A 27856-nucleotide genomic window follows, 5' to 3' on the forward strand; every position below is an offset into this window, starting at 1 on the left:
TGATGTCACACGCATTGAAAATTTGGGAAAGGGCTTTAGAGTGAAGGCTCAAGGAAAAGACCACCGCAGGGGAGGAGCAGTTTGGAGTCATGCCAGGTGAAAACTCACCCGCGCACACTGTATTGTCAGACCAAGAGTGTTTGACCAAAAACAATGCAGCTGTTACTTCACACAGCCACCCCTCACCCCCTTGTATTCACCAGATCTCGCTACCTGTGACTTTTTTTTCTTTCCAAAATGAAAACTGTGACTGAAGGGAAGACAATTTGGTACTATGGAAGAAATCCAGAAAAAAAATTAGGAAGCTTTAGACACAAAAGAAAATGGAAATGTTAACAGGAATGGGAGAAGCACTGGGAAAAGAGGATTACATCTCACGGAGAGTATTTTGAAGGTGACTAAAAGGCAATTGCTGTAAATCTACTGTATACAGTATATATAAAATTCTAAGCCTAAAAGTGCAACGATTTTGTGCAATGATTTTCTGTGACTTTTTTGTCACGCTTTAAATTGTTCTTATTTTAAAACCTACATACCGGTATATATGTTTGGTATCATTCTCGTCAGAATTTTTCTAACTTTAATGTGGCGTTGTTAGATTTTCTGATTCTTATTCCATTTTTAAATTATAAACTAAGAAATATCAAGAACTCACATCCCGCGAGACGAGATTTTGTGCCAACAGATTTATCCACGCCGGAAGTAAAAGCCAAAGAGTAGATGACAAAGTAGAACATCGTAGAGACAAGGCAGTGAGACAAAAGGACAGCTGCTGTACAGGCTTTTAAATGTTCAAAGCGCCGCATGAGATGCAGATCACACGGCACGGCAGCAGCAAGTGGCTGGTGCGTAGCGCAGGCCTGGGGGTCGGCAAGTGAAGTGAGCAGGGGGCAAACCTCTGTGGACACTTTTTCTCTAGTGTCGTTTCTTGTGACTGAAGACAGAGAGATATTAATTAAAGTTAGTAAAAAATCTTTTATTAATACACACCAGGCAAGGGTAAGATGACAGAGAAGCACAGTCCTAGGACACCTGCCCTTCATCTGCTTCGAGGGGTCGGTATCCCAAATCTTTTATAGGGCCTTTGTCTTATGACTTTGGTTGCACAAGAATTTCAAACCATTACATCTTACAACATTTTGCTTGGATCAGCATTTACCACTTTCTTTAAGTTCATCAGTTGGTCACTTGTGGTTTTTTGTTCGTTAGGAGAAACAAGAAGTTTGCACTTGCACTATAAAGACAGGTTCTGCGTGGCTCTATCATGTATACCAGATTGATCAAACTGATCAAACTATTTATTATTTTTCCACACCTCCTAGTGTTATAATAAAGTTTTTGCTTTAATAGTTAGGGGAATTTTTAGGTTTTGAGACTTCAAAGAGAAATGGTTCATTTGAAACAAGTCCTAAATTTTAGGGGCAAAGTAAAAACTTTTTTTTTTTAATGTGGTGAATTGAAAATATGAATAATATTCTGTAGAAGCTGTGCATCGAATGTGTGTTTTAAATTAATTTAGGCAGGACTGGTCCTAAGTAGCAGAGGGCTCAGGAACTCAAACTTCAAATTTTGTCATTAAACTGCGCTTACTAAGTCAGTATGCACAAATACTAAGGTGTAGTGATCGAGCAGGACTACATTTAGAAACTTTCTCCTCACTCTGTAATTTCATGCTGTGCAGGTTTATGTTATATCAAGTCAATTAATATGTTAATTTTACTGTTTAGTGGGTTTAGTTTCTGCCTTGTGGCCAGTGCTACCCAGGTAATAACAATAATAATTCTTTGCAGGTAGATTTTGTCTCCAACACAATCCCGTTATGGAAAAAGCAGGTTGAAAAAATGAACAGATAGACATTCATGGATTATTCATGCATTTAATTTTTTAAAACATAACACTGGCCTCATTAATGTTCTAGTTTATGAGTTGTTGTAAAACTCTAGCACTTACATTTTCTGGCAGATTAATTTACACTCTAAAAAGCACAGTTTGTGTTTTTCAGACATATATTTATATTTTTTTCCCTTCTTATTGCTTAACACTTAATCGAATTACATACCAGGCTGTGTGCATTACCGCGTGGCATAAGAAGGTCCACATTTACAAGCTTACCTAGACACCTGAAAATGAGTTTTTCGTTGGCATTCATTTTGCAGTTGAAGTGGCGACAAATGGTTAGGCGAGTAAATGCTATTTCATTTCCACTTATATCTATTTCTTTTATCTGCTCCTTGAAGGCCTGCTTTTGTAACGCTCAGGAAATAGCTGCTTGCAAAACTCATTACAGGGAATTTCTACATCAGTTCATCTTTTAAACTTCAATGTAAAATAAGCAATGTCATATCTGCTGAAAATGGATCATATTTCTAAGAATAGAATATTGAAACATTACAAAAAGTGAATTTGTTTCCATTTTATCTTTTACAATGTCATACTTTGCTCAGGATCATGTAATCTTTGAAAATGTACAAAATGATTTGTCTATTTTTTTTATTATATAAAGAATAAATATAATAAAAACACCCATAGTAATTTATTTTGCAGACAATCCATGAGATAGATGGTTTGGTTGTAAAGATGACCTCCGTTTTCCCAAGTATCTCTGCATGCCCAGATATTTATTTTCCCATAAAATTAAATTAGTGTGGAACATCGCCTCTGCTCTCCTCACCTTTCCATTTTTCTCTTATGACCTTTAGCACATTGCCTATTGCTACTTATTTGTTAAGCCACAATTTTATCATTCCTCTGTATCTTGACAATAATGTTCTGTGTTACCTGCTCTTGGGTGCTTTGTGAGATATGGCTGGCCATTCATCCCGGCCAATACCCCCAGGCTGCCAGATGGAGCCCTCCTTGCAGCATAGAGGTGCCCCGAATACCAGCAGGGAATTATGGGCAGTGGAATTATAATGTACAGTCCTGCTGGATGCCAAGGGGGCCGCCAGGAGTCACTGCAGGGAGGCCTAGGGATTTATATTTCTCGTATAGCCCGGAAATATTTCCAAGTCATGGGAACAGAAGAAATGATATACTTCCGAGCTGAAGAAAAAGAGAAGTTTTTACTGAAGAAGTGTTGGATAATCACATGGACTGAGGGCTCAGAAACACTTCCGGGTCGAGGTCTATACAGGACTGTGGGAGATCCCAGACAGATGAGCTGAGTTGGGAGGCAGGGTGGCTAAGCGTCTGGGAGTGGAGGATTGTGATTTGATTATTGGAGAATTGATTTGATTATTACTTATGAGAATTGTGGAGAGGAGCGTGCTTTGTGCACATTATTATTGTAATAAATAATTATTTGGACTTTGATCTGGTGTCTGACGAGTGGTCTGAAGGTTCAAGGGGTCAAGAGGACCTCAATCTGTCACAGCCTATAATAATAAATAGTGTTCAATTGACCTGTCAGAGTCAGGACACAAATGGAGGTGGAAATGGAACCATCTGCAAACTCAAGGAAAAGGAGAAGGAGAAGGGCTGTGGAATTGGTACACAAAATCCTCAACTTTGACTCTGATTTATTGCATCACAAACTCTGACTCCCTTTCCTCTATTTGTAATGTAAGGCAATATAGAGTACCGGTCAAAAGTTTGGGGTCAACCAGAAATTCCATGTTTTTAATAGGAATTGATACCTTCTTTATCAAGGTAGAAATACATTGATTTAAAAATAGAAGCAAGGCATTGCTAGTGTGTATAATTTCTATTACTGCTTGAAATTACAATTTTTGAGTTATTATTCACATATGCCTGCAAAGGCCCATTTTCAGCAGCAATTCCTTTAGTATCCTAAAGGTCAACTCCTTTAGCTTATCCTTCATTAGGCACATTTACATGCTAATTGGTTGATTTTTTTTATTCACCAGGGTTGCAAGGTACTGGTATTGCTAAAGTCAGGTTCTGTGTTCAAAAACAGACAAAATGAAACAGTTTTCCCAAGAAATGTGTCAGTCTGTCGATTATTTGCAAAAAGAAGGTTCTTCCGTGTGAAAGATTGCCAAAAAACTGAAGATTTCATACAAAGGAATCTGTTGCTGTCTTGCAGCACCCTGCTCTTTTAGCCCTTGGACCGGAAAGGGCGGAGTCAGTTGCCCTCATTGGGCATCTTTGTGGAGCTGTGGGTGGAAAGAGAGACAAGACGGTCAGTGATTGCATCTCCTCGTGTTCTGGGGATCTCTGATGAGCCTATAAGAGAACCCCTACGTGACAACATACAGTACAATATGTAGTGAAATGCTGTTGTATTTAGAATTTCTAAGGTTTTCATTTGACTCCTTCGTACATTGATTTCCTGTTTTATTCATAATGTTGTAAGAATAATATTTCCCAATCTGTAATCTAATCTGTGCTTTATGCCACTCTGGTTTCTCTGCATATTTCAATGACACCATGTACTGTGCCACGTATGATTCTTCTCTTCTTGTCATAGGCTTGTTGAAGAAACTGACAACACTGAAAGTGGATGACAACCAATTGACTGTATTGCCAAACACAATTGGAAGGTGGGTACAATATAGCAAATGTCAAAAGTGAGTACTGTGTTGTTCGTATATTATTAGAAATGACCTTTTAGTTCAGGACTCAAAAGAACAAGCTATATAAATCAGTTGATTGCCAAGATAGTTAATTCAAACTACAACTATGATTATATAATTGCTGCTGCTTTAAAGGTAACATAGTGCAGCGCCGCCTTTATAAGTAACACCAGCTTATGCCATTGGTCTCATTTATTTGTGCATTACAATCTCTTTTTTGTTGTGATTCCTTTCACATTTCTTACATATTCACACATGCAGGCTACCTCATTCATTTATTTTTAAATTCCCAGGTTGAAGGCATGTGTGAACAAAGACAGGTCAAGAATCCCAGGAAATTTGACCTAGTGTAATTGCCATGAATATGTGTGAACAATGGCAAAAAACAGTCTGCAAAGTGTCACAGCATCCTCTCTGTAATGCAGACAATAAGACAAGTAAGAATGAAAGTCTGGCTTCATCATTCAACAAACCTCTGTGTGCTTTAGAGATGTATCTCAAACGGAATTCAATTAATGAGTAAAAAATCAATGCAATGTCTTAAACTTTCTGTCGTGATATTTAATAATAAATGATGTAAAACAGTTGTGCTACAGTTTTCAGCATGCACTGAACTTGAGTTCCTCCCATTTTCTTGCTACCAAGATAATCTCTGGCTTTGGTGACTATGAAAAATGTATCACCTAAGAAGTCTCACAAATAAGATCAAGCTTGTTTGTTAGGTAATGGCTGAGTTGTTCATATATCTTAACCCAATTCCCAAGATTCTGACTTTAGCTCCAGCTGTCAATTATGTTGTTCCAGATTCCCACAACTCTTTGTGTACAGAAGTGCTTCTTGGTTTCATTCTTAAATTCAATTCCCCCTAATTTCCATCACCGTAATTCAGTATGTGGGTCCCTTTTCAAAGTAATATTCCATCCAAAAATATATATATTTTTATGTTACTTACCCCACACCGTTTGTAGTGGTCAGGTCAGGTCAGGTTGGGGAGCATGCACTGGTACAACGCTTTGCTGCACCCACCACATAAATTAAGCAGTTTGGGACCCTGGTTGGCAACCCCCCAGGACAGACACGCAGTCCAGTCTCACCCTCTGGAAATGACCATCTATCTTCAGCAGCCAGGTGTTATGTAGGCGTCCCCTTGGCCTGATCCAGTCATTCAGGTCCTCAACAATAAGATCCTGTGAGCTGGATCACCCTCGGGGAATGGCATCATAGTGCTGCAACCGACACTTCCTCACAATGAATGAATGTGCTTCATTTGGGACTCCATGAGCAACTGCTCGTTTGACACAAAGTCAAACCAGCGGTACTCAAGATTTAAATATTAATTTAAACAGATTGTGTTTGTTCATTATTGTAATTTAGACGAAGATCGGAACAATTTTAAGAATGATTATAGTACTAGGGTGTTGTACCGTGTTAGCCATTATGAATGTAGTGGGAAGTCAAGCAAAATGACACCTTTTACTGGCTAACTAAAAAGATTACAATATGAAAACCTTCGAGGCAACTCAGGCCTCTTCTTCAGGCGAGATGGAATACAGAAACTGGAGTTCCCTGTGTTTATATAGACACTAGGACAAGAAACAACATTGGTAAATCTTTAAGTGAGACATCTTAAATGTAAAAAATTAATAGAACTCTTCAGGCTAAGATTCATTTAACAAGAGAGGAGAACAATGTATGGTCAAGATCTTTGGATAAGATAACTGTCCAACAAAGTCTTTGGAAGTTTCTGATGAGTATTTCCATACGATGTGGGTCTGTAGTCAGGTTGTCTGGGTCAGTGATGCAAACCATCCTTATACAGGGTGACACAGAAAAACGGGAACTTTTGAAAAACCCAATACAAATAGAAGAAATCCAACAAAAAAAATTATTGACAGCAATTGAACCACCACAACTGACCTTTTAAGAGACAGTAATCCAAATTATCAATGTCTGAAAATGTCCTGTAGATGGCGTCCTCCTGTACGTATGCATTCTTCCAATCTGCTGTTAAGGTTCCCCATTGACCGCTGCAACATCTCAGCTGGGATACCACGAATTTTGTCTCGAATTCTTTGTTTCAATTCATTCAGTGTCCTTGGCCGAGTCGTGTAGACCCGACTCTTAAGGCAGCCCCACAAGAAAAAATCACAAACGGACAAATCCGGTGATCTTGAGGGCCAGGGAATGTCACCGAATCTTGAGATGACACAGTTACCAAACAATACTTGCACAGCTGGCATTGATTGCCATGCAGTGTGCGATGTCGCACCATCCTGTTGAAACCAGGTTTTGTGAAGTTGTGGAAAACTGTTTAATGCAGGTGCAACAAAAGATGGCAACATCTCAACATTTCAAAAGTTCCCATTTTTCTGTGTCACCCTGTACCTGGCCATGAAACTCTGTCTCTGTTCAAATCATGCTGTAATGTATTCAATTTTAGCATGGGTTTGACTTTCCATTCTATTCTCTCTTGCTGTGTTTTGAAGTTGCCCATAAGCCCTGTGACTTTAAAGTCCATCTCACAGAGTCCATGGCTGTTGAAGTGGGCAGCTACAGGAACATCTGTGTTGCCACGTTTAATGTGGAACCTGTGTAAATTCATTCTCTGGCGGAGTGTTTGTCCAGTTTCTCCCACATAGAGTGCAGTGTCAGGACATTTCATGCAGAGAATTAGGTAGACCACATTAGATGATCTGCAGGAAAATGATCCCTTTATGTGATGTTCTAGTCGGCAGTGTGGTATAACTGTATGGTCTGTATTATAAATGTGAAGACACGTTTTACATCTTTTCTGTAGGCAGGGAGATGTGCCATTTTCTGTTGGTTCACTTAGGGAGCTTCAGACAATTAGTTGCTGCAGGTTTGGCGGTTGTCTGTATGCCAGGAGGGGAGGTTCAGGAAATACATTTTCAGCGTTTGGTCATTGTTTAGCATTGGCTGAAGTTCTTTTATAATTTTTCGAAGTGGTTCAAGACGTGAGTGTAGGTGACAACAAGAGGCATTATGTTTAGTTCCAAAGTGTTCACATACTTCATCTTGCCTCTGTGTTCCTGGGATACAACACTGTAATGATAAGAAAGCATTAATAAAATAGATGGTTTACACAATTAGAAACTGTCATGATTTAGGAGTTCCAAAAAGCACTTTTAAAGATGACCACTAGAGAGGAAAACCACCAAACCCAACTAGTAACAAGGGTGAACTTCAGAAAAATTAAAGGTTTTAGTTCCAAAAAAAATGCTCTATCAAACACTGAAGCACAAAACGCATTAAGGATTTCCAATGCAGAAAAACACAAATCCAAAACACAGAAGGTCAAAAATCCAGAAGTATCAAAAAGGACATTGGCAACACAAAAACTCAACAGAACTCCCAAGTGCATTTGAATGAACAGCCAGGAACTGTGGGAGACCCTCTAGATCTATAGGGTGGAGACTAGCAGGTGACCCCGCCTCTTGGGGAATCAACCACAAAATATTGGAACACAGACAGCTTCCAGAAAAGATGAAAAACAAAGAATAAAGCACATAATCAACCAAACGTTAATAAAAATAAATGGCACACAAATTAGTAAGAAAGACATGAAACAAGCCTTTGAACTCAAGAACATGGCAGCAGTGATGCGTGTTTGGATATGATAATCACAACGTTAATAAAGATAAATGACAAGAGGCAATTGGGTGTATAATATCTGGCCTGATATGTGAGTGAGTGACTGAGTGCCTGTGGATTGTCGTGCAGTTTAGGAAAAAACTAAACAGATGGATGTGAATGGATGGATGTAACAGCTACTCCGAAAAAGCAGGATGAGGTAATAACCCTATACCAGTCTTCAAAATCTCCTCATATCCTAATGACTAAGCACATCATTGCTGTTTCAGGATGGTCTTGATCCATAATCTTAGACTCTTTGGTAAAAGTAAGTGGCCAATAATGCATAAATAAAAAGGGTGGTGTGTTCTATGAAATAAAAAACCAAAAATGTGTTAGTCAGGATGAATTCTCCTTCAGTAAAGCAACTTGAAAACAGTTTTGGAAATGCAGGACTTTGGGTTGTTCTGTTTTGTCACTTGATTTAAATATGATTGTTACTTATTTATTTTACTTTGCTCAGCACCGTGAGCCATCAAACCCAATTTTACATTGCTTTATGACATTGTGTTCTTCTACTTGCTTGGTATTTTTTCACTGTACATCTCTTTTTAAGTTAGTCATTGGCCGGGTTTCTTGTGTTTGTTGAACATGCATCTTCATTGGGGCACATAGTGGACATGTCAAGCTAGGGTGAGTAGACTTGAGATCAACTCATTTTGTATGCTCGCATGCTCAGTACCCCTCCTAATCAAGCTTTTACTTGAAGAATGCGCGATCTTATCAAGGGTAGCCTTCATGATGGAGGTATACAGACAATACTGCAACTGTGTCGACTATGCAGACTATATTTTTGGTAAATTTTACATTCAATGTAATGAAAATTACCTTATTAATTTAAACTGTGGGCTGAAAGGTGTTACAGCTTCAGGGACCACCTCATCGAGTCACTGTCTGTGTGAAGCTAGTACACTCTCTCTGTGCCCATATACAGTGGGGGAAATTAACATTCAACACATGAAGATTTTTCTCAGTAAAAAATATTTCTAATGCAGCCATACACATGAACGTTGGTATTAACTCAATGAAAGAACACAGCCAAAAAAATTGAAACTCTCTAATCTAATAAAAAACTTATGAGCAATAAAATGTCTTGAACACAGTAACTGAAACGTATGTAGTACTTAGTGGATAAGCCTTTGTTTGCAATGAGATCCTCAAGTATGAAGAAACAAGTCTATCAAAATGTTCAGGTGGGATTTTGGCCCATTCCCCTACACCAGTGCCCTGCAAGCAGGGAAAACTTGAGGGTCGGCAGCAGGATTGGCACTCCAGGCACTGTAAAAAAAAAAAAACAGCTGAAGTGTCACCCGTTCTTCCAATCTGGGTGGTTTGTCGTGTGGTGGGTGCGGCAAAGTGCTATAATCAGCTCGTGTTCTCAACCACCCCCTTCTTCCCCCTATACCAGTGTTTCTGTTGCGAGCGATTTATAATTTGGTCGCACTGAGTGGTGAATGTCAATTAAAGTGAATGAGAAACGGTCAGAAATGGGTGGCATAAAGTCTTTTGATGTGTCACTGTCTGTATGGCTGTAACAAATCCCCCAAACTTTGTTTGTTGCCGATTTTCCAAGGAGGACTCTCTACAGGGAAGGACAATTTTCAGTTCAGTGGAACTGTACAATGATCGACTGCTGCTCTACAACAATTTGAGTCATGAAGATACACAGTAGGCAAAATTGGGTCATGAGAAAAAAAAAGTTTAAGAACCACTCTTCTACACAGACATGCATTAGATGTTGAAGATTTACACTGGTAAATGTTGACCTTCAGGTTCTTCTACAAATGTTCTGTTGGTTTAAGTTTGGTGACTGACTGCACATTCCAACACCTTTATTTTCTTCTTCTGGAACCAATTGAAAGTCCCTTTTTCAGTATGTTTATGGAACATTGTCCTGCCTCAGTCTCCACCTGTTTTTCATTCTCATCATCTTGGTGGATGTCAACAGATTCTTGTCAAGATTTTTCTGGTATGTGGTTTCATTCATCTTCCCTTTAATAAATGAGAATCCACTGGAAACATAAGAAGAGAAACAGTCCCATACCATGATGCTTCCACCACCAAACTTCACTGTAGGTATGGTATATTTACCATCACATGCAGAGCCATTTCTTCTCAAAGCATGGTGCATCGAATTGTGGAGGAAAAAGGAACAATTTTGTCTTGTCTGACCACACTACATTCTGCCAGTAAGCCACAGGCTTCTCCAAATGTTTTTTTCCAGCAAACTTCAAATGAGATTCAATGTACTTTTCTTCAGTAATGGAGGTTTCAGGATGATCACACAATGAGAATCTGGCAGTGGAGTGTGCTGCTTAGTTTTTCCTCTGCTGCTTCCAGGTCTGTATGGAGCTGTTTTTGATTTGTCCTTGGCTCATGGGCTACCTTCTAACTAAACGTCCGATTTGCAAGGAGCTCCTATTTGTGACCAGTTGATGGCGAAGTGTTATTCCTTCCACTTGCAGATAATAGTCCCAATGGTGCTTATGATAACATTTAGGAATTGAGAACTTTGTCAGTAACCAGTGCCATTGCTATGCTGCTTAATAATCTTGAAGATTGTATGGACAAAAAGTAGACACGAAAAAGGTTTGGAGCACCTCAGCATAATGAAAATAAACCAAAAAAGATAGCAATGATGACTTTTCAGATGAGAGTCCAATGCAGAACTAATTCAAACATGGCCGACCTTCTGGTCATTTGTAATCCATGCAGGAAGGGGCGGGTCGAGAAGGTCAGACAACGGAAGTGTTGTCAGCAGTGGCATGGCTGTGAATGTCCTGTTCTGCAGAGGCAGAAAGAGAGAAGGTGTTGGCAAACAGTGCCAACCCCTGGTTCAATAATTACCATCACCAGAGCCCTTAAGCTACCTCCCAATCACATGAACGACTGTGTGACAAAAGGTCTTGTTAGTGGTCTTTGCTTGTAGCCATCATGATATGTATTTTGAATGACAGCTTGATAACAAATAATTTGCTAACTTGCATTCAGTGGTGCATAACCATTTTTCGAAGACTGGAAGTTCTGACTTACCAAAATGTGCCAACCCAACAGATTCTTATTAGCACGGGTAGGAGAACTCATTAGTGCAATTGGCTGCTTTAGTGCTTCTTCTTACCATGTTTAGTACTTTTTTCCTGTATTATTCCATTTTATTGAGTTAATACCAATGTCTGGTCCAAAGTTCATGTGCATTGGAAATATGTTTACTAAGAAAAACATTGACATGTTGAATACTTATTTCCCCCTCTGTAGGTGTTTTGACTTTCTTCTAAATTCCAAAAGCATCCTCCTGACAGCTGACTCTAAATTTCCTGATGTGAATGTGTGCAGGCTTGTATGTGAATATTTAACTTGATTCAATATAATTTATTCTTATTAAGTGCCCTTTCACTTAATAAGTCGTGCATGTTATTTAGTACCTGCAAATTTAATATAACAAAAGAAGTGTAACATAATCTTAAAATATCGACCAGAACCCCATCTAGAGGTTATACTGGATTCACCCTAATGCTTTGTTAAATAACTTACGTAATAAAAACCTGGGCAGCATGCTGGTGCACATTGTGTCTATGTAGGTTTTACTTCCAGCATCCCCAAGTTACTCAAATTAGGTAAATTGGCAATTGTTTATGAAAGAGCGAGGGTATTTGCGCAAGTTTAATCTTTTATAGACTTCGTTTCTCATCCAGATTTCATTCGTGCCTTGCATCTGTTGTTGCTTATTGTGACCATCTATTGGAAAAATGGATGCAGAAAACAGAGTAAAAGCATCAGGAGCTGTTCCAGTGCAATTTCTTTGGAGGTGTACCATATATTGATGTGAACTAAAAATTTCGAAAATCTCGCCATTGTGTTTTACCCTTGACATTTGAGTTGTTTATTTATTTTACATTATGTTCAGTCTCATCTGTATGTTTTACACAAAAACTATCCTTGCTTTGCATGTTATCGTGTTGATAATAGATTCTGATTTTCTCAGTGTAGCTGCATGCAAACTTCAAACCGCTAATAACAGTCCTGTTTTCTTGCAATCTTTCTGCACATTCTACAAGAGATGGAGCTCGAAACCATCTCTGCATCCATCTGCTCCTATAGCCAAAGTACAGGTGGCCACAGCTGACTCCATCATATTGCAGAATGAGTTGCCTGACCTGCTTTTGCTGCTGATGTATAAATATACAGTTGTACAGAGCAAAAATGTATGGGGATTATACTCTTCCTTTAGGATTTACCATAAATCACTAGGAAGGCCATCACCTTTTTTTAGGGAATACTGCATCAAATCAAACATTATGTAGGAAGAGAGCTTTGTTTGCGCACAAAACGAAGAAGCGTGAGGAAAACGTTAAACAGAAGCCGTTCTTGGAAGGGCAAATCAGGCTGAGAGAAAATAAGGTAAAGTATAAAGAAATCATTTGGTTCACAGATGTGAACATGAAAAATGCCAGTTAAGTGTTTAATGTATGCCAAATTAATCATGATTTTAACTGTCCACATTTTTGTGATGTGATAGTGAATAAACGTTGTTGTAATTTTTCAGTTTTTAGTGGCTGCTGGCATGTCGTTTATTGACGTGATGATGTTCTTTGCTGGTCATATCATACAGATGTTTGTCATAGGTGGTCACCAGGGCACATATTAAAATAAATAATCAGGTTCCAGGTAGTGTGCAGGTTTGGAATCAGGTTTGTGCAGGTTCATTTTACTTATTGGGTTAAGTTGGGTGTTTGGCTGATTGTGCCACATACACATGTAGAGACGGGCGGATAGGTCAGTCACCTCAATTGTGCCTCGGCTGGAGTGGCTTGTCACACCTGTACCCAATTAGAGAGATCAAATAAAAAACAGCATGCACGGCAGAGGAGGGAAAGGAACGGAACAAAAAAGAAACAAAAAGCGGCATGGAAGCTAAAGGATGGAGAGAAGGGCAGGAGTGAGAAAGAGCCCCGAGAGAAGAGCATGTGGATGGCGCTTCAGGCTGCTTATGGGGTGGATGGTCGCCCCTGCTGAGCAACTGTAGCATTTTAGAGTGATTCAACTGCAAGGCCAGGGAATGGCAGAGGCAGTCTAAAGGGATGGAGGCACAGCAGCACCCTGTGGAACGTCATGGGATGGGCGGCGGAGACACAAGCCGGAACTGAAGTGCATCTGTACCTGTTGGAAGACATCTGAATAGGATGTCTCCAGTAAGGAACCAGTAGTGTAGAGCTAGCCTACACCATCACAATATTACAACACATGATTTCATTACTATAAAAGATGGTGGTGCAATTACAAGGACTTCTGAACTTTATCTGATAAAGGAAAGATCTTTGTGGGGAAAAAAAATCCAAATACTTTTAAGGACCTGAAGAACTTTGAACTTACCGTGGATTACGATAGTTTTCAGGCCTCTCTACTAACTGCACACTTAATTGTGTTGTTGATTTAGGTGTAAATGAATAAATGTGGCAATTTGCCCTTCAAGCTACACTCAATAACCCATAAGGAGCAGTACAGGAGAAAGTTGGAGCAGAAGTTGCAGAATAACAGCATGAAGGAAGTGTGGGATTGGATGATCATCACTGGCTGCAGCTCGAAACAGGGTGCCACCATCAAGAGAGACATGGAGAGAGCAAACCAGATGAACAACTTCTTTAACAGGTTTGACCACCCTAACCCACTCTCACCTCGGAGTACTGCACCCTCCACCCATCCTTCTGCTGATACCAGCATAGTAGAAACATCACCACCCACAATTACAGCAGCCCAGGTGAGTAGAGAGCTGAGGAGAATTTGTGACAGCAAAGCAGTGGGTCCAGATGGTGTATCGCCACGACTGCTGAAGGCCTGTGTGCTGCAGCTGGGGAGTCCTCTACAGCACATCTTCAACCTGAGCCTGGAACAGGGGAGAGTCCCGAGGCTTTGGAAAACATCTTGTATCACCCCAGTCCCAAAGGTATCACGTCCTGGTGAGCTGAATGAATTCCGGCCTGTCGCCCTGACGTCACATGTGAAGAAGACCATGGAGCAGCTGCTGCTTCACCACCTGAGGCCACAGGTCCGCCACGCCCTCGACCCTCTGCAGTTCGCATACCAGTAGAAGACTGGAGTGGAGGATGCCATCATCTATATGCTACACCGATCCCTCTCCCACTTGGACAGAGGCAGTGGTGCTGTAAGAATTATGTTTCTGGACTTCTCTAGCGCCTTCAACACCATCCAACCTCTGCTCCTTAGGTACAAGATGACTGAGATGGGAGTAGATTCATACCTGGTGGCATGGATCGTGGACTATCTTATAGACAGACATCAGTATGTGCGTCTCGGGAACTGCAGGTCTGACATTGTGGTCAGCAACACAGGAGCGCCACAGGGGACTGTACTTTCTCCGGTCCTGTCCAGCCAACATACATCAGACTTCCAATACAACCCGGAGTCCTGCCACGTGCAAAAGTTCGCTGACGACACTGCTATTGTGGGCTGCATCAGGAGTGGGCAGGAGGAGGAGTATAGGAACCCAATCAAGGACTTTGTTAAATGGTGTGACTCAAACCACCTACACCTGAACACCAGCAAAACCAAGGAGCTGGTGGTGGATTTTAGGAGGTCCAAACCCCTCATGGACACCGTGATCATCAGACGTGACTGTGTGCAGAGGGTGCAGACCTATAAATACCTGGGAGTGCAGTTGGATGATAAATTGGACTGGACTGCCAATACTGATGCTCTGTGTAAGAAAGGTCAGAGCCAACTATACTTCCTTAGAAGACTGGCGTCCTTCAACATCTGCAATAAGATGCTGCAGATGTTCTACCAGACAGTTGTGGCAAGCGCCCTCTTCTACGCGGTGGTGTGCTGGGGAGGCAGCATAAAGAAGAGGGACGTCTCACGTCTGGACAAACTGGTAAGGAAGGCAGGCTCTATTGTAGGCACGGAGCTGGACAGTTTGACATCTGTGGCAGAGCGACTGGCGCTGAGCAGGCTCCTGTCAATTATGGAGAATCCACTGCATCCACTGAACAGGATCATCTCCAGACAGAGGAGCAGCTTCAGCGACAGACTGCTATCACCGTCCTGCTCCACTGACAGACTGAGGAGACCCCACACTATGAGACTCTTCAGTTCCACCCGGGGGAGTAAATGTTAACATTATACAAAGTTATTGTCTGTTATACCTGTATTGTTATTACTCTTTAATTTAATATTGTTCTTTATCAGTATGCTGCTGCTGGAGTATGTGAATTTCCCTTTGGGATTAATAAAGTATCTATCTATCTATCTATCTATCTATCTATCTATCTATCTATCTATCTATCTATCTATCTATCTATATTAGCAAAGTGAAAATATATTTCCAGAAACATTTGCAAATTTATTAAAAATCAAAAAATAAAATCTCTCACGCATAAAAGTATTCAGACTTTTAATTCAGTAATTTGTAGAAGCTCGCTTGGTAGCAATTCCAGCTTCAAGTCTTCTTGCTAAATCTCTACAAGTTTGGCACAACAGGATTTTTGCAGTTTATCCCCTTCATCCTGGCAGATCCTCTCAAGTTGTGTTAGATGGGCTGGGAAGCATCTTCAGGTCTCTACATGTATGCTCTATGGGGTTTAAATCTGGGCTTTGGCTGGAACACTCAGGAGTCGTATCACAAAGAAGTGGCTAAATCCAATGCAGAAGCCAGAAGACAAATTTTAAAAAATAGTGAGGTATCAGAACACCCTAAAAAATGTCTTTGAAACAAAACACAAGGAGGCATTTTGTCAAGAAACGCCGGCTCTAACAAACTTGTAACTCCATCCTGAAAAGGCACAAACTGATGAAATTACGCTTTTCAGATCTTATGAGTTTGCCTAGAAAAGGGAAAGCAAACTAAGACTACGTCCACACTACTATGTTTATGTTTAAAAATACAGATATTAGTCTCCAGTTTTGCCTTTCATCCACAAAACCCTGGCATTCTTATCCCCAGAAAATGGAGATTTTTGCAAACGCTCTAAAACCGCCACTCAGCCTTGAAGTGAGGATTGGTAAAAATTAAGGGTTTAAAAAATGGACACTTAAATCACTCTCTGTGGCCCTTCCTTTATTGGATTCCTAACCTCTCTGCTCACCCGATATTTGTATGTTACGCTCAATAACAATTCCATCTCATCGTCAGTCCATACAAACAATGCTTGATTTTTTTTTCCTTTTGCTTTTTGTTTTAGCCATTGCTGCACTCCATGTGTAAACACAAGCTATAAATAAAAGTCTAACATGGAGGACATTTCCTCTTCTAGTTTCCACCGATGTGCGCATGTCCAGCATAGCTGAATGACCACATTATATGCATTTTCAGTCATTTTAGTGTGGCAGGAGATACTGATGTGAATAATGATGTGAAAACATTGTAGACAGAGATTGTTTTCTTTTAAACACTGAACTAAAAAAAAATCTCCTTTTGGAAAAACTGTTAATAAAAGGTACACTGCACAAAATGCAGATACAACACCTAGATGACAAAAACTTGAAATGGGAATTGCTTTTATTTAGCAAAAATATCTGCCAATGGGGTAAGCAAATTTTACTTGGCAGGGTTTCTTAAAGTAAGCTAAAATATCCATCCATCCATCCCGCTATATCCTAACTACAGGGTCATGGGGGTCTGCTGGAGCCAATCCGAGCCAACACAGGGTGCAAGGCAGGAAACAAAGCCCGGCAGAGTGCCAGGCCACCACAGGGCACGCACCAAGCACACACTAGGGACAATTTAGAAACACCAATGCACCTAACCTGCATGTCATTGGACGCAGACACGGGGAGAACATGCAAACTCCACGCAGGGTGGACCCAGGAAATGAACTCGGGTCTCCTAACTGCGAGGCAACAGCGCAACCCACTGTGCCACCGTGTCACCCAAGTTAAAATATAAATACAATTTTTTTTGATAAGTCAATAATTATTACAATAAAAAAAACAAGATTTAACATTATGATATAAATACTTTTCACTTGCTTAGTTTTCATTTTTTCCACTATAGAAACACTCTGCCGCCTACTTTTCCAAATAAGAAAACATATAGAGTTTCTCAAAACACAAGCTGAATGTCGATTTTCCTATGACAATAAAAAGCTACAAAACAGACTTGATCTACAAAATATTTGAAGGTCCCTCCTTGCCCTTCAGCTTTCCCAGAATGCACTTCACTCCTGTTCAGCTTGGCAGATTTTAAAGACCTCGGCTGGTTACCTGAAATCTATCACTTGAAAAGCTTAAAGCATTCCCAAAATATAATAAAATCAGACAGCTAAAGTATGTAAGTTTGTGCTTCATTATTGTAAATTTAATAGAAAATGGTTAATTGTTATTATTTTAGCATACTGTATAGAGATTTTTGTTGACTGCCCACAGTAAGTAGGCAAAAATAAAACAAAGTGGTTTAAAATCCAGCTTCAAAATATTGTATATTATTTTATACTTTATTTCAATTCACATTTTCTCTGTAAAGACCAGGGGCCTCATGTATAACGCCGTGCGTAGAACTCGCACTATAACATGGCGTAAGCACAAAAGCCGAAATGTGCTTACGCACAGAAAAATCCAGATGCAGGAATCTGTGCGTACTCCAACTTCCACGTTCTTCCGCTACATAAATCCCGATCAGCGTGAAAACTAACGCTCGTGCACGCGCATTATGTAACGCCCCAAATCCTCCCAGAATTACGCCTATTTGAATATGCAAATCAATATAAATCGCCCTTAAGCGCAGCCTTCTGTGAAAAGACAATGGGAAAAGCACGGGGAAAATATAAGAATTTCAGCGAATACCAAGTGGAGGCAAATGAAAAACATACTATTTGTTCAAATAAGCCGTGGTATAATCAACAAAAGGAAGTCGATCGAGTGACTTAGCGTGTTGGAGAAACTTGAAAGCTCACGTTCACAAAATCGCACAGTGCCGGAAATAAAAAAGAAGTCACATATCAAAGTCGCCGTGAAAAGCCCACTGTCTGAGTGTCATATGAAAGCTTATTAGGGTACAGAGAAAAAAAAAGGCACACAGTGGGGAAAAGCACGAAATGTCAACTTCAATCTCGACATTTCCACTTTAATCACGTAGTTTATTTTGTCATTAAAGTAGAACATCATAAACTTCATCTTAAAATCGTTTAATTAACCAGTTTCTCAAATCACATCGCAATTAAAGTAGAACGTTAAATGCTTTGTTTTGTATTTGATCTTCTACTCGTATGTGATCTATGTGTTGTGAATCACTATCTGCTTCTTAATCCGGCTCTCTTCCTCCAACTGGACACAGAATCCATGACATTCGTGATATTACAGCTCTCTGAATAACTAAAATACTGAGATGTATACGTGATGTCATTTTTATGATGATAGGAGTTAAAGCACGTTATTAAACATGTGTTTCACTTCGATGAAATAATTTATTGCAGCAGTACTCAGGGCGGCTCTAGGCTTGTGGTGGCACTGGGCAGAGGAAGAATCGGTGGCTCCTTCGCCCGTCAATGTCATGCACGGTGGATGGCCACGTCCGTTGCTGACACTGCATAGCCGCCTTGTGCTCATGAGAAGCACTTAACTTTTGCCAAAAATTTGTCGCTGCGTTTTTTGCTGTGTTGTTATTTTCTCTTTCTGTTTTATATTCAATATATATTGGCGTAGCCATCACTGCAGTCCTTGCTTTTCTTTCCCCAAGTAACCGATCGCCATACAATCAGCTCTGTAATAGACGTTAAGCCATCTGTAAGCTTAGCGCCGATTCTTCAAAATGTTTAAAGAACATTGAAATATCTTCGTAGTACATGTTTAATTATTCTATCCTTAAAGACACTCCCAGTGAAGAATATAGATTATTTAAATGAAGTTAAAGTTTTATCTGTATAATTTAACAAACATATTTTGCTGCATTTCACCTTAAAAATGATATCGTCATCATATGTAAATACGCGCTTTATAAAGTGGCTCAGGTTGTGCGATATTATAACTATAGTGCAAGTTTACAGTGAGGTGATTGTACTTATAAGTACCAACAGTTCTACAAGGAGAAATTGATTGAATGCATTTAAAGTTCTTGGGATTAAACTGTTTCTGAACTGCGAGGTCTGTACAGGAAAGGCTTTAAAACGTTTTGCAGTGGCTGAGACAGCGTGTCCATGAAACTGTATACCGATAATTCTCTTTCCGATCAGCTGCTGCTGTGATTTACACTCAGATACAGTGATATAAATACTCCGAGTGGTGCAGTGAGAGTAATATGGAAAAAGATGATCCGCTGTGGCAACTCCTAACGGGAGGAGCTGAAAGAAGAAGAAGAAGAAGAAGGTGCAGTGAGAGTAACAACGCTAAAGCAGTTATGGTATTTGGAATACTATGGCTGTTCCCTTGACCATTATATTGTTACAAGTTAATTACAATCAGATGCATTACACTAATAAACAATATGCGGTTAATTTCAGTGTATTTATAAAGCCGCGTCATGAAAATAATGAGTAATCACACAAGAACAGTACCATTGCTTTGACGCTGGATGCCGCCAGTCTGCAAAACCGAGCGGAGAACTTGTGTACGACAAGGCATGAGGTACCGTGGAAATGTGCGTGGCTTTACACCAAGTGTAGGTTTTATACATCGCGATTTGAACGTGGAAAAGTTCTTACGCAACATTTCTGTGCGTACGCACCGTTTATACATGAGGCCCCTGGAGAAGACGTTGTCACTGCTGAAGATGTCATTGGTGGTGGGCATGGCCCACCTGGTTCACATGCTGGGTCCTCCCTGTGTGGAGTTTTTGTGTCCTCCCCTTGTCTATTTGGGTCTACTCTGGGCGCTCTGAGTTCCTCCTACAGTCCAAAGACATGCAGTTTAGATGGATTTGCAATCCCATGCTGGGCCTAGTGTGTGTTTGGGGTGTGTGTGTGTGTTGGCCCTGCAATGGACTGGCGCCCTCTCCAGACTTTGTTCATTGCCTTGCACCCTATGCATGCTGGGATAGGCTCTAGCAGACCCTTGTAACCCTGTTCAGGACTAAGCGGGTTGGCAAATGACTGACTGATGACATACAGTATGCCACCTGCCATAAACCTGCAGCCTTCAGGTTCATGTGGAGTTAAAAACCACCTCCCTTCACTCTGAGGGTGGGCCAACTCCTGAACTGCAGCAGTGGGCTTCCGTGTCTGCCATGTCAGGCCATCTGTCTCCTAGCACTCTGCTCCTTTGTGTTCCTGGACTGTTACAGAAGGGGAACGTGTACACCATGCCTCCATCTGGAAGCCCTAAAAGAAATCTGCATTGCTAAAATGAATAATAAAGGCAGAACCAACTAAGGAACATTTTAATATTTTGTGAAAACAAACAGAGAAGAAGCAATGAAGTAAAATGAAAGTTAAACTTTTTCTGCTTCTGTGTCAAAGTCAACCAGACAGCCATGCTATTTTAACAAATGTCGACATTTTAAGATTTGATCTTCATTTAAACAGTGACTATAAATAAAATAACAAACATCAGGGCACATTCTATTCTATAACATAAAAAGAAATAAATGCAAATATCACATGTAGAAAAAGTAAGTGCATCCATATATTTATCAGTAACCCAAACAGGTAAAGTTAGAATGAGGAGCAAATGATCAGAGCATCATTAGAGAGCACCTTATCTGAACTTATCTTGTTTATTTGTCTCATTTAACCCTCACACATTTAGTTAGGTTTGGTCTTTTTTGTTAAAGTGTGTGTTATCACCATGATGAGATCGAAAGAGCTCTCTGAGGCCAATCAGAAGGTTATAGATGCCTATGATTCTTGTAAAGGGGTTCAAAAAGATCTCTAAACATTATTCAGAAAATCATTTAAAAGTAGAAAAGTCCAGGCTCCCTCACCAAATTCAGCCTGGAAGCAGAATGTAAGATGTTGAAAGTGGTCTGTAAGAACCCCAGAATTTCCTCATTGGACATACAGGTAGCTCTTGCCACTGTTAATGTGCATCAGTCTACCATTATTAGAAAGAGGCTCCAAAAATTAGATTTGCATGAGATGTGTGCCAAGAGGGAGCCTTTCCTGTCCAGAAAGAACATCAGTGCAAGACTAAAGTTTTTCCCATGAACACATGAACCAGAACGTCTGGAATAACATGCTGGGGGTAGATGAAGCAAAAATAGAGTTATTTGGCCACAGAAGCAGAAGATATGTTTATTGGTGAAAACCTAAGACAGCATTTGACTAGAAGAACCTGATGTAAAGCATGATGGTGGAAATGTGGTGGTTTTGCGGTCGCTTTACTGAATCAGGGTCTGACAAGCTGACAATCACAGAATCTGATATGACTTCTTCATTGTGTCAGAGTGTGCTTTAAGGTAATGTGAGACCATCCGTCAGAAGATTGAAGCTCAAGCAAAAGTGGATCTTGCAACATGACAGTGACTCTTAACCATTGTCAGGCAACCGAGAATTTTCTAGGGGCGCCGCGAAAACTTTTGTAAAATATTTAAAATTGCTAGTGTTTTTGAACTTTTGGTTGATTAAAAAGATAATGTTTAAAAAATATATTTTATATTGGAAAAACAGATAACGGAACACTTACGGAAATGAAGTCTAAGAAACGCGAGAGATTTCAAATGATCGACAAGGAAATGCGCGCCTGTCTTTCGAAAATTGATCCTTGCATCAACCTCATATGTACTGAAAAACAATCTCAACGTTCACATTAATTAAATTTAAGATTTATCCTCTGATTCCTTTATTAATAAAATGTCTTTCAAACTTGGTAAAATTAACTGTTTTTATTGGCGATTGTCCATAGATTGTGTCGTCACGACTTTATTTATGGGCAGTCCCTCAGGTGCGGCGCGAAAGAAAATTTTTGGACTTAGTGCGCCGTAACTCGAAAAAGGTTGCCTTTCACTGTGTTAAACGTACCAGTAGATCTACCAAGGAATGGTGGAAAATTAATAAATGGAGGATTCTGGAAAGGCCAAGTCAAAGCTCAGATCCAAATCCCATTGAGATGGTATGGGGGATTTGAAGTGGGTTATGCACAAAAGACCCCCCCAAACATCACACATCTGAAAGAATTCTGCATGGAGGAGTGGGAAAGAACTTTCTCCCAGTAAATATCAGAGAGTGCAAGAGAGTTACAGGATACTCCGACTTGAAAGGGCGACATCAGCTATTAGAACCAAGGGTGGCCGTAACTTTTCAATAGATGGTAATGTCGTATCTGTTTAAGTTTTATTTACTTTTGAATTACATCACCTTTATCAAAAGATACTGAAGATCAACTCTTGATATGTACACATAAGTTTAAAAAGAAAAATAATCTATCCTGGGGTGTGCTTTCTTTTCCATATGACTGTGAAGTGTATTCTCTAAATGCAGAATTAGGTAAAAGTGCATTAAAAAGCCTTTCACTACAATATATATCAAATTGATCAGCAATTCATTTTGATTGGATGTGGGGAAAAAGGAAAAAGAATAGAACAAATACCACGTATTAGTTCAATGAACTGAGATTGGCCCCTGAGGGATTGTCACACATTCCTCTTTACTATTAAACCATACATGTATTTTCTTCTTACGTTTTTCAGCCTTTCACTGCTGGAGGAGTTTGACTGTAGCTGTAACGAGTTGGAGTCTCTTCCACCGACCATTGGTTACCTCCATAGTCTTCGCACATTAGCAGCAGATGAAAACTTCTTGTCTGAACTGCCAAGAGAAGTAAGTATTACTAACCTCCAGGGACTGTCAAAAACTATTGTGACAATAGAGGGCGCTGTCGCTCCTCCAAACCCGCAGACAACACGTTCGGACACCAGGTAAAATATCAGAAATGATTTTAATTTCTCGAATAATGTGCACAAAGCACCTCCACGATACACAATAAACAATAATAATAATCACAAATCACAGTAAATCAATCCTCCTCTCCACCCAGCAGCTCTGTCACACTCCCTCCCAACTCCTGCTCAGTCTGCTGGGTTTCCCATAGTCCTTTTTATAGTTTGTGACCTGAAAGTGCTTCTGTCCTTCAGTCCTTGTGATGCCATAGCACTTCTGGGTCAGATGAAAACGTGTCCTTTTTCTTCAGCCCGGAAGTACTTCATTTCTTCCTCCCTACAGTGTCACCTGGCGGCCCACACGGTATCCAGCATGTCTGTGAAGTTGAACTCCAATGTCCATGATGCCCTGCGGGAATTCCGGGCACCTCCATGTTGCAGGGAGGACTCCATCTAGTGACTTGGGGGTGTTGCCCGGGATAAACTACCGGCAATCTCTTACACTATACAAGATATGGTTTCCGAATATTTCCTTTCTTTTCTGAAATAAAAATTCTAGTATTTAAAAAGCGTTCTGTATAATAGCTCATTGTCATAAATCGTTAAACCTACACATCTTCTTCACCATTGACCACATTTCCTAACTGAGTGATCCCTTGCCAGTGACAACAGCATTCAACTACTTCCAGCTGGTAGTGATGCTTGGTTGGAAGATCCCTTTCCGTATAATTTGTGTACAGTGAATGCTTTAAATAAATACTAATCACCATCATCTATTAGCATTTGAGTGTCAAAGTAGAGAAAGCCTCAGCACATAATCAATGTTCAAAAATGGCAACAGGCCACAAACATATTACAGATTGTTTAACAGATAATTGTATCCATTCATGCATCCTTTAGAAGACTCGTTTAATCAAGTTTAAAGTCACAGGGTAAAATGTAAATCTCATCCGGGAGATAAATAACACTGGTTTTAAAATAATAATAATACTAATAATAATTTTATACACCTGTCAAAAATGGCCATAAAAATCTTCATAGGTGATGATGTATTGCAGAGAGAGAATTTTGTTGTGCTTATATGGGCAATACAGCAGGGTTGTGAACAATAAAAAGTACTTCAGTTCTGCTTCTTTTCTACATATATTGTGATTCTTTAGTGGACATGAAATTAATAAAAAAATATATATATATCAAAACTAAATGTAGTTACGTAATGCTAATTTTGTGATAACTGTTAATTTGTTTGTCCAGATTTTAAATTATAGACAATAAATTGCAATCTGTTTTGTGAAATAAATCAGTGCCTCTGACAGTTTTAGACAATATTAGACAGGGAGATACAGAGAGAGAGAGGTTGGGAGTATACACTAATTACAGCGCGTTGCCGCTCCCGCCACATGAAGAACCACCCGGATTGGGACAATAGCTGGTACACAAATCTGAAACGACATTGAAAATTTTGTTGGGTGTTTAAAAAGATGTTGTAAACTCTGTACAGCCCATACTCAGGGGTTCTAATGCCTTTTCCTATCTTTCATTGTTTTCAGATTGGAAGCTGCAAAAATGTGACTGTCATGTCACTTCGCTCGAATAAACTTGAATTTCTTCCTGATGAAATTGGACAGATGCAGAAGCTGAGGGTTTTGAATCTGAGTGATAACAGGTACTCTCTCTACCTTTGGAAGTTTTTTCGTTGATTTATGGATCATCAAAAGAGCCTTCTTGTCTTTTCATGTAGAAAAAGTAGCATTTGTTGTTATTGATTTTTCTTCTTCTTCTTCCTCTTCATTTATCCTCACTTTTTTGTGGAGTTGGTGTGCCTGATCAATCTTCTCCAAACTGCTCGGTCCTTTTTCTCCTCCTCTGTCTGACCCTTTTCCTTCAAATCTTCTTTTACTTTATCCATCCACATCCGTTTTGGCCTCTTTTCCTTTTTCTACCTCAGTACATCCATCTCCATCACTCTTTTTCCCTGTAAAAAGAAGAAAAAAACGAGAAAAGGATTTGGGGTTCAACCCCGTATATTCAGAAACCTGGCAGAAATTAAAGTAATTGAAATCAATGTTTTCATGAGAGCAAGTAGCCTCTTCAGACTGAGTCCAAACATGCGACTGCGAGGAAGGGAAAGTGGCTGGTTCTTATAGATGCTAGGCAGGAAGAGGCAGGACCAAGGGCCGGGACCGGAAGTGAGGTCAATGGAAGGGAGGTTCTGGGAATAGAAATGGAATTAGGCAGCTTCTGCTCAGAGAATCTGGACGAAAGAGAGAGAAAGGCATTAGTGCACCCAGTCAACCCCTGCTTCGACTTCCCAAGTTCAGCCAAGCCCACTGACTGACTCCCATGAGCTTGTGTGTGACAGCCCACATATTCATTGACTCTCCTTATGGCCGTTACACTTCAGCCTACATTATATACTGTACCTTCTCTTCTACTTTTGTTGTACCTCTGATTGGCTCATTTCTTATTTTGTCCTTCTTTAGAACTTCACACATTCATTCTAACTCCACATATAAGCCTTCTCCAGATCAATACACAGCTCTAAGCAAGCCTTTTTGTTTCTGTTGGAGCTCCTCTATAAGATGTCCCTCTTTTGCCCACATGTTCATTGTCTCTTCTCAACACATGTCCATACCACTTCAACCTACTTCTCTGTACTTTATTAGATATCTGTCCCACTTTTGTTGTTATTGATTATTTCTGCACAATTAAACCACCATTCTTTCTCTTCTGTCATTTACTCTTTCTAGAACATGACCACATTGCTGATCTACGTATTTGCCATTTTGCTTTACTACAGACAACTACTTGTATGTTATTCCATAACTAGAACAACTACTGACTTTTTTATTTTCTGGTAATTCTGTCCTACTGGGCAGAGTGGTGGATCTGACGCTAGGGATGTTGCTCCCATAAATTCCAGAAGTGACTCTACTCCGTTGGGCCCTTGAGCGAGACCCTTAACCTGCCACTGCTCCGTCTTGAGTATGACGTTAATCTGCATCTAGTCCTGAGCAGGTAAAACTTGGGGGATGTGGTAGGATTGCCACTCCAGCCATAGTAAAAAACTTCACAGGTGTCACCCGCTGCACTTGGGTCCCAATCTGGGTGGTTCGTCATGTGATGGGTGCAGCAACCCACTATCAACACAAGCATCCAACACCCAACACCCCCCTTCTACTTGCTACCTCATCATCTTGACTTTCTGAATTTTGGTGTGAAAAGTTCATCTTGGACTGCTGCTAGTTTTCTAGTCTGAGTCTCTGTGGTCATGGTCTAAGGTTGTACTCTTTTTGCCACTTCCATAGTCTGTTCTTCTCTAGCATTGACTTTCTTTTAAGATTATAAGCCTCAACCACATTCCACTATTTTGTCAGTACAAATCACCCAATCCAAATTATATTTTCTAATTTCTTTCATAGCTATCATTTTCTTATCCCTCATCAGATTTCATTTTGTCTTCATTGGTGTTACGTTCCATTTTACACTTCTAATGGATTTTCACCTGTAAGAGTAACCTTGAAGCCTTCACTTCTTATGCTAACAAACAAGATACTGAGTCTCTCCTTTTTCTCCTTGTGGCTGCTCCGATTAGGGGTTGCCACAGAGGATCATCTTTTTCCACAACTTCCTGTGTTCTGCATCTTGCTCTGTCCCACCCATCACCTGCATGACCCCTCTCACCACATCCAAAAACCTTCTCTTAGGCCTTCCTCTTTTCCTATTGCCTGGTAGAAGATACCGAGGCACTGATAGTGTCTAAAACAGCAGACCTGTGCCTGATGGCCTTTATGGCCAAATGTCTTTTTGGCTAGGTGATATCACCATATTGGAAGAATATCCAACACCTGAATAAAGCCTACGGTATTTCATATTATGGGACTTTTCCAGTGATTTTCGGTCTTGGCCTTCATTTTTATTATCTTAATGAATTGGAAGTTGGTGGCTCACTCCGGTGAATTCAATCACCTAATGTGACATACCTAATGACTCACTCCAACTAGTCTACGACTCACTCTGGTAAAATCAAACAAGTTTCGGTCAGAGGGGCGGACTATGTGTGTAGGAGAGCTGACAACCAATTAATGTTCATCCGGAAGTACAATGCATAGAATGTAGTGACAAGGAATAAGGAACACGCATGTTTTGAACTTCACAAACAGAAAAGAGGCTTGTCGCTCTGATATCTGGTGATTTACATACTAAAACTGAATGGAAAAAAAAAATAAACAACTGACACTTCATCTGAACTAACTGCTGCTATCGACTCTTTTGTACTGCGCTGGCTCCATCAGGCAGCATGGGCCTATGGTCCTCACAAAAAGAAGGGAAACTCGTCTGTCTGATGTCTCATATTTTACAATCCATAATAGAATGGGAAAAATAAAAAAGTCACAATTGCACGTTTTACTTTCACTGCCCAAAGAAGTCTCACTATGGCACGTTGTCTAACAATGGTCCAATCCTACAATGGTGCAACCCTGTTCATTTGACTTTGGCTTCAACTAGACTAACGCCTAATACGTGTTGTATTACTTCAGTTTCTATCTGGTCGCGGTTTACCCTTGTATATTGGGCCAGGCCCCTGATCTTTTATGTGCATTATTTATACCACTGTTGAACCACCAAGGGACCCAAACTTCAAAACCCCAATTGGGAATCACCCTTCACCCTGCATTTCAGAACAATATGTGGTTATCAGTGAACTTTATTGTTACATGCGTATATCAATGTGCATGAATCTCGGAGGGCAACAAAGACGTTTAAGTGTAAATTTAAAACACATCATGTAGAGGAACATGGAATTGATGGATGGATAGCAAGGAAGTAATCTAACCTTTCATTTTCTAGCTTGTTTATGCAGTTCATGGTAACAGTGGTCAACCAGAAGCATTGGGTGCATTGTGGGAAC

The 27856-nt window shown here is 40.1% G+C and overlaps 1 protein-coding gene across 7 annotated transcripts in view; it reads left to right on the forward strand.

The window, feature by feature from the left end:
* lrrc7 (leucine rich repeat containing 7) overlaps positions 1-27856 on the forward strand; it is a 495776-nt gene that overhangs the window by 380450 nt on the left and 87470 nt on the right. For 5 of the 7 annotated variants that reach the window (XM_039767825.1, XM_039767819.1, XM_039767821.1 and 2 more), the window contains exons 11-14: positions 4430-4502; positions 8802-8819; positions 22756-22885; positions 24495-24610. In XM_039767825.1, coding sequence (XP_039623759.1) covers positions 4430-4502; positions 8802-8819; positions 22756-22885; positions 24495-24610 — 337 coding nt within the window. The remainder of the gene's footprint in view (positions 1-4429; positions 4503-8801; positions 8820-22755; positions 22886-24494; positions 24611-27856) is intronic. The other 2 variants (XM_039767820.1, XM_039767827.1) reach the window with 1 other exon arrangement.

This window comes from Polypterus senegalus, chromosome 10 (assembly GCF_016835505.1).
Source record: "Polypterus senegalus isolate Bchr_013 chromosome 10, ASM1683550v1, whole genome shotgun sequence".
Lineage (NCBI taxonomy): Eukaryota > Metazoa > Chordata > Cladistia > Polypteriformes > Polypteridae > Polypterus > Polypterus senegalus.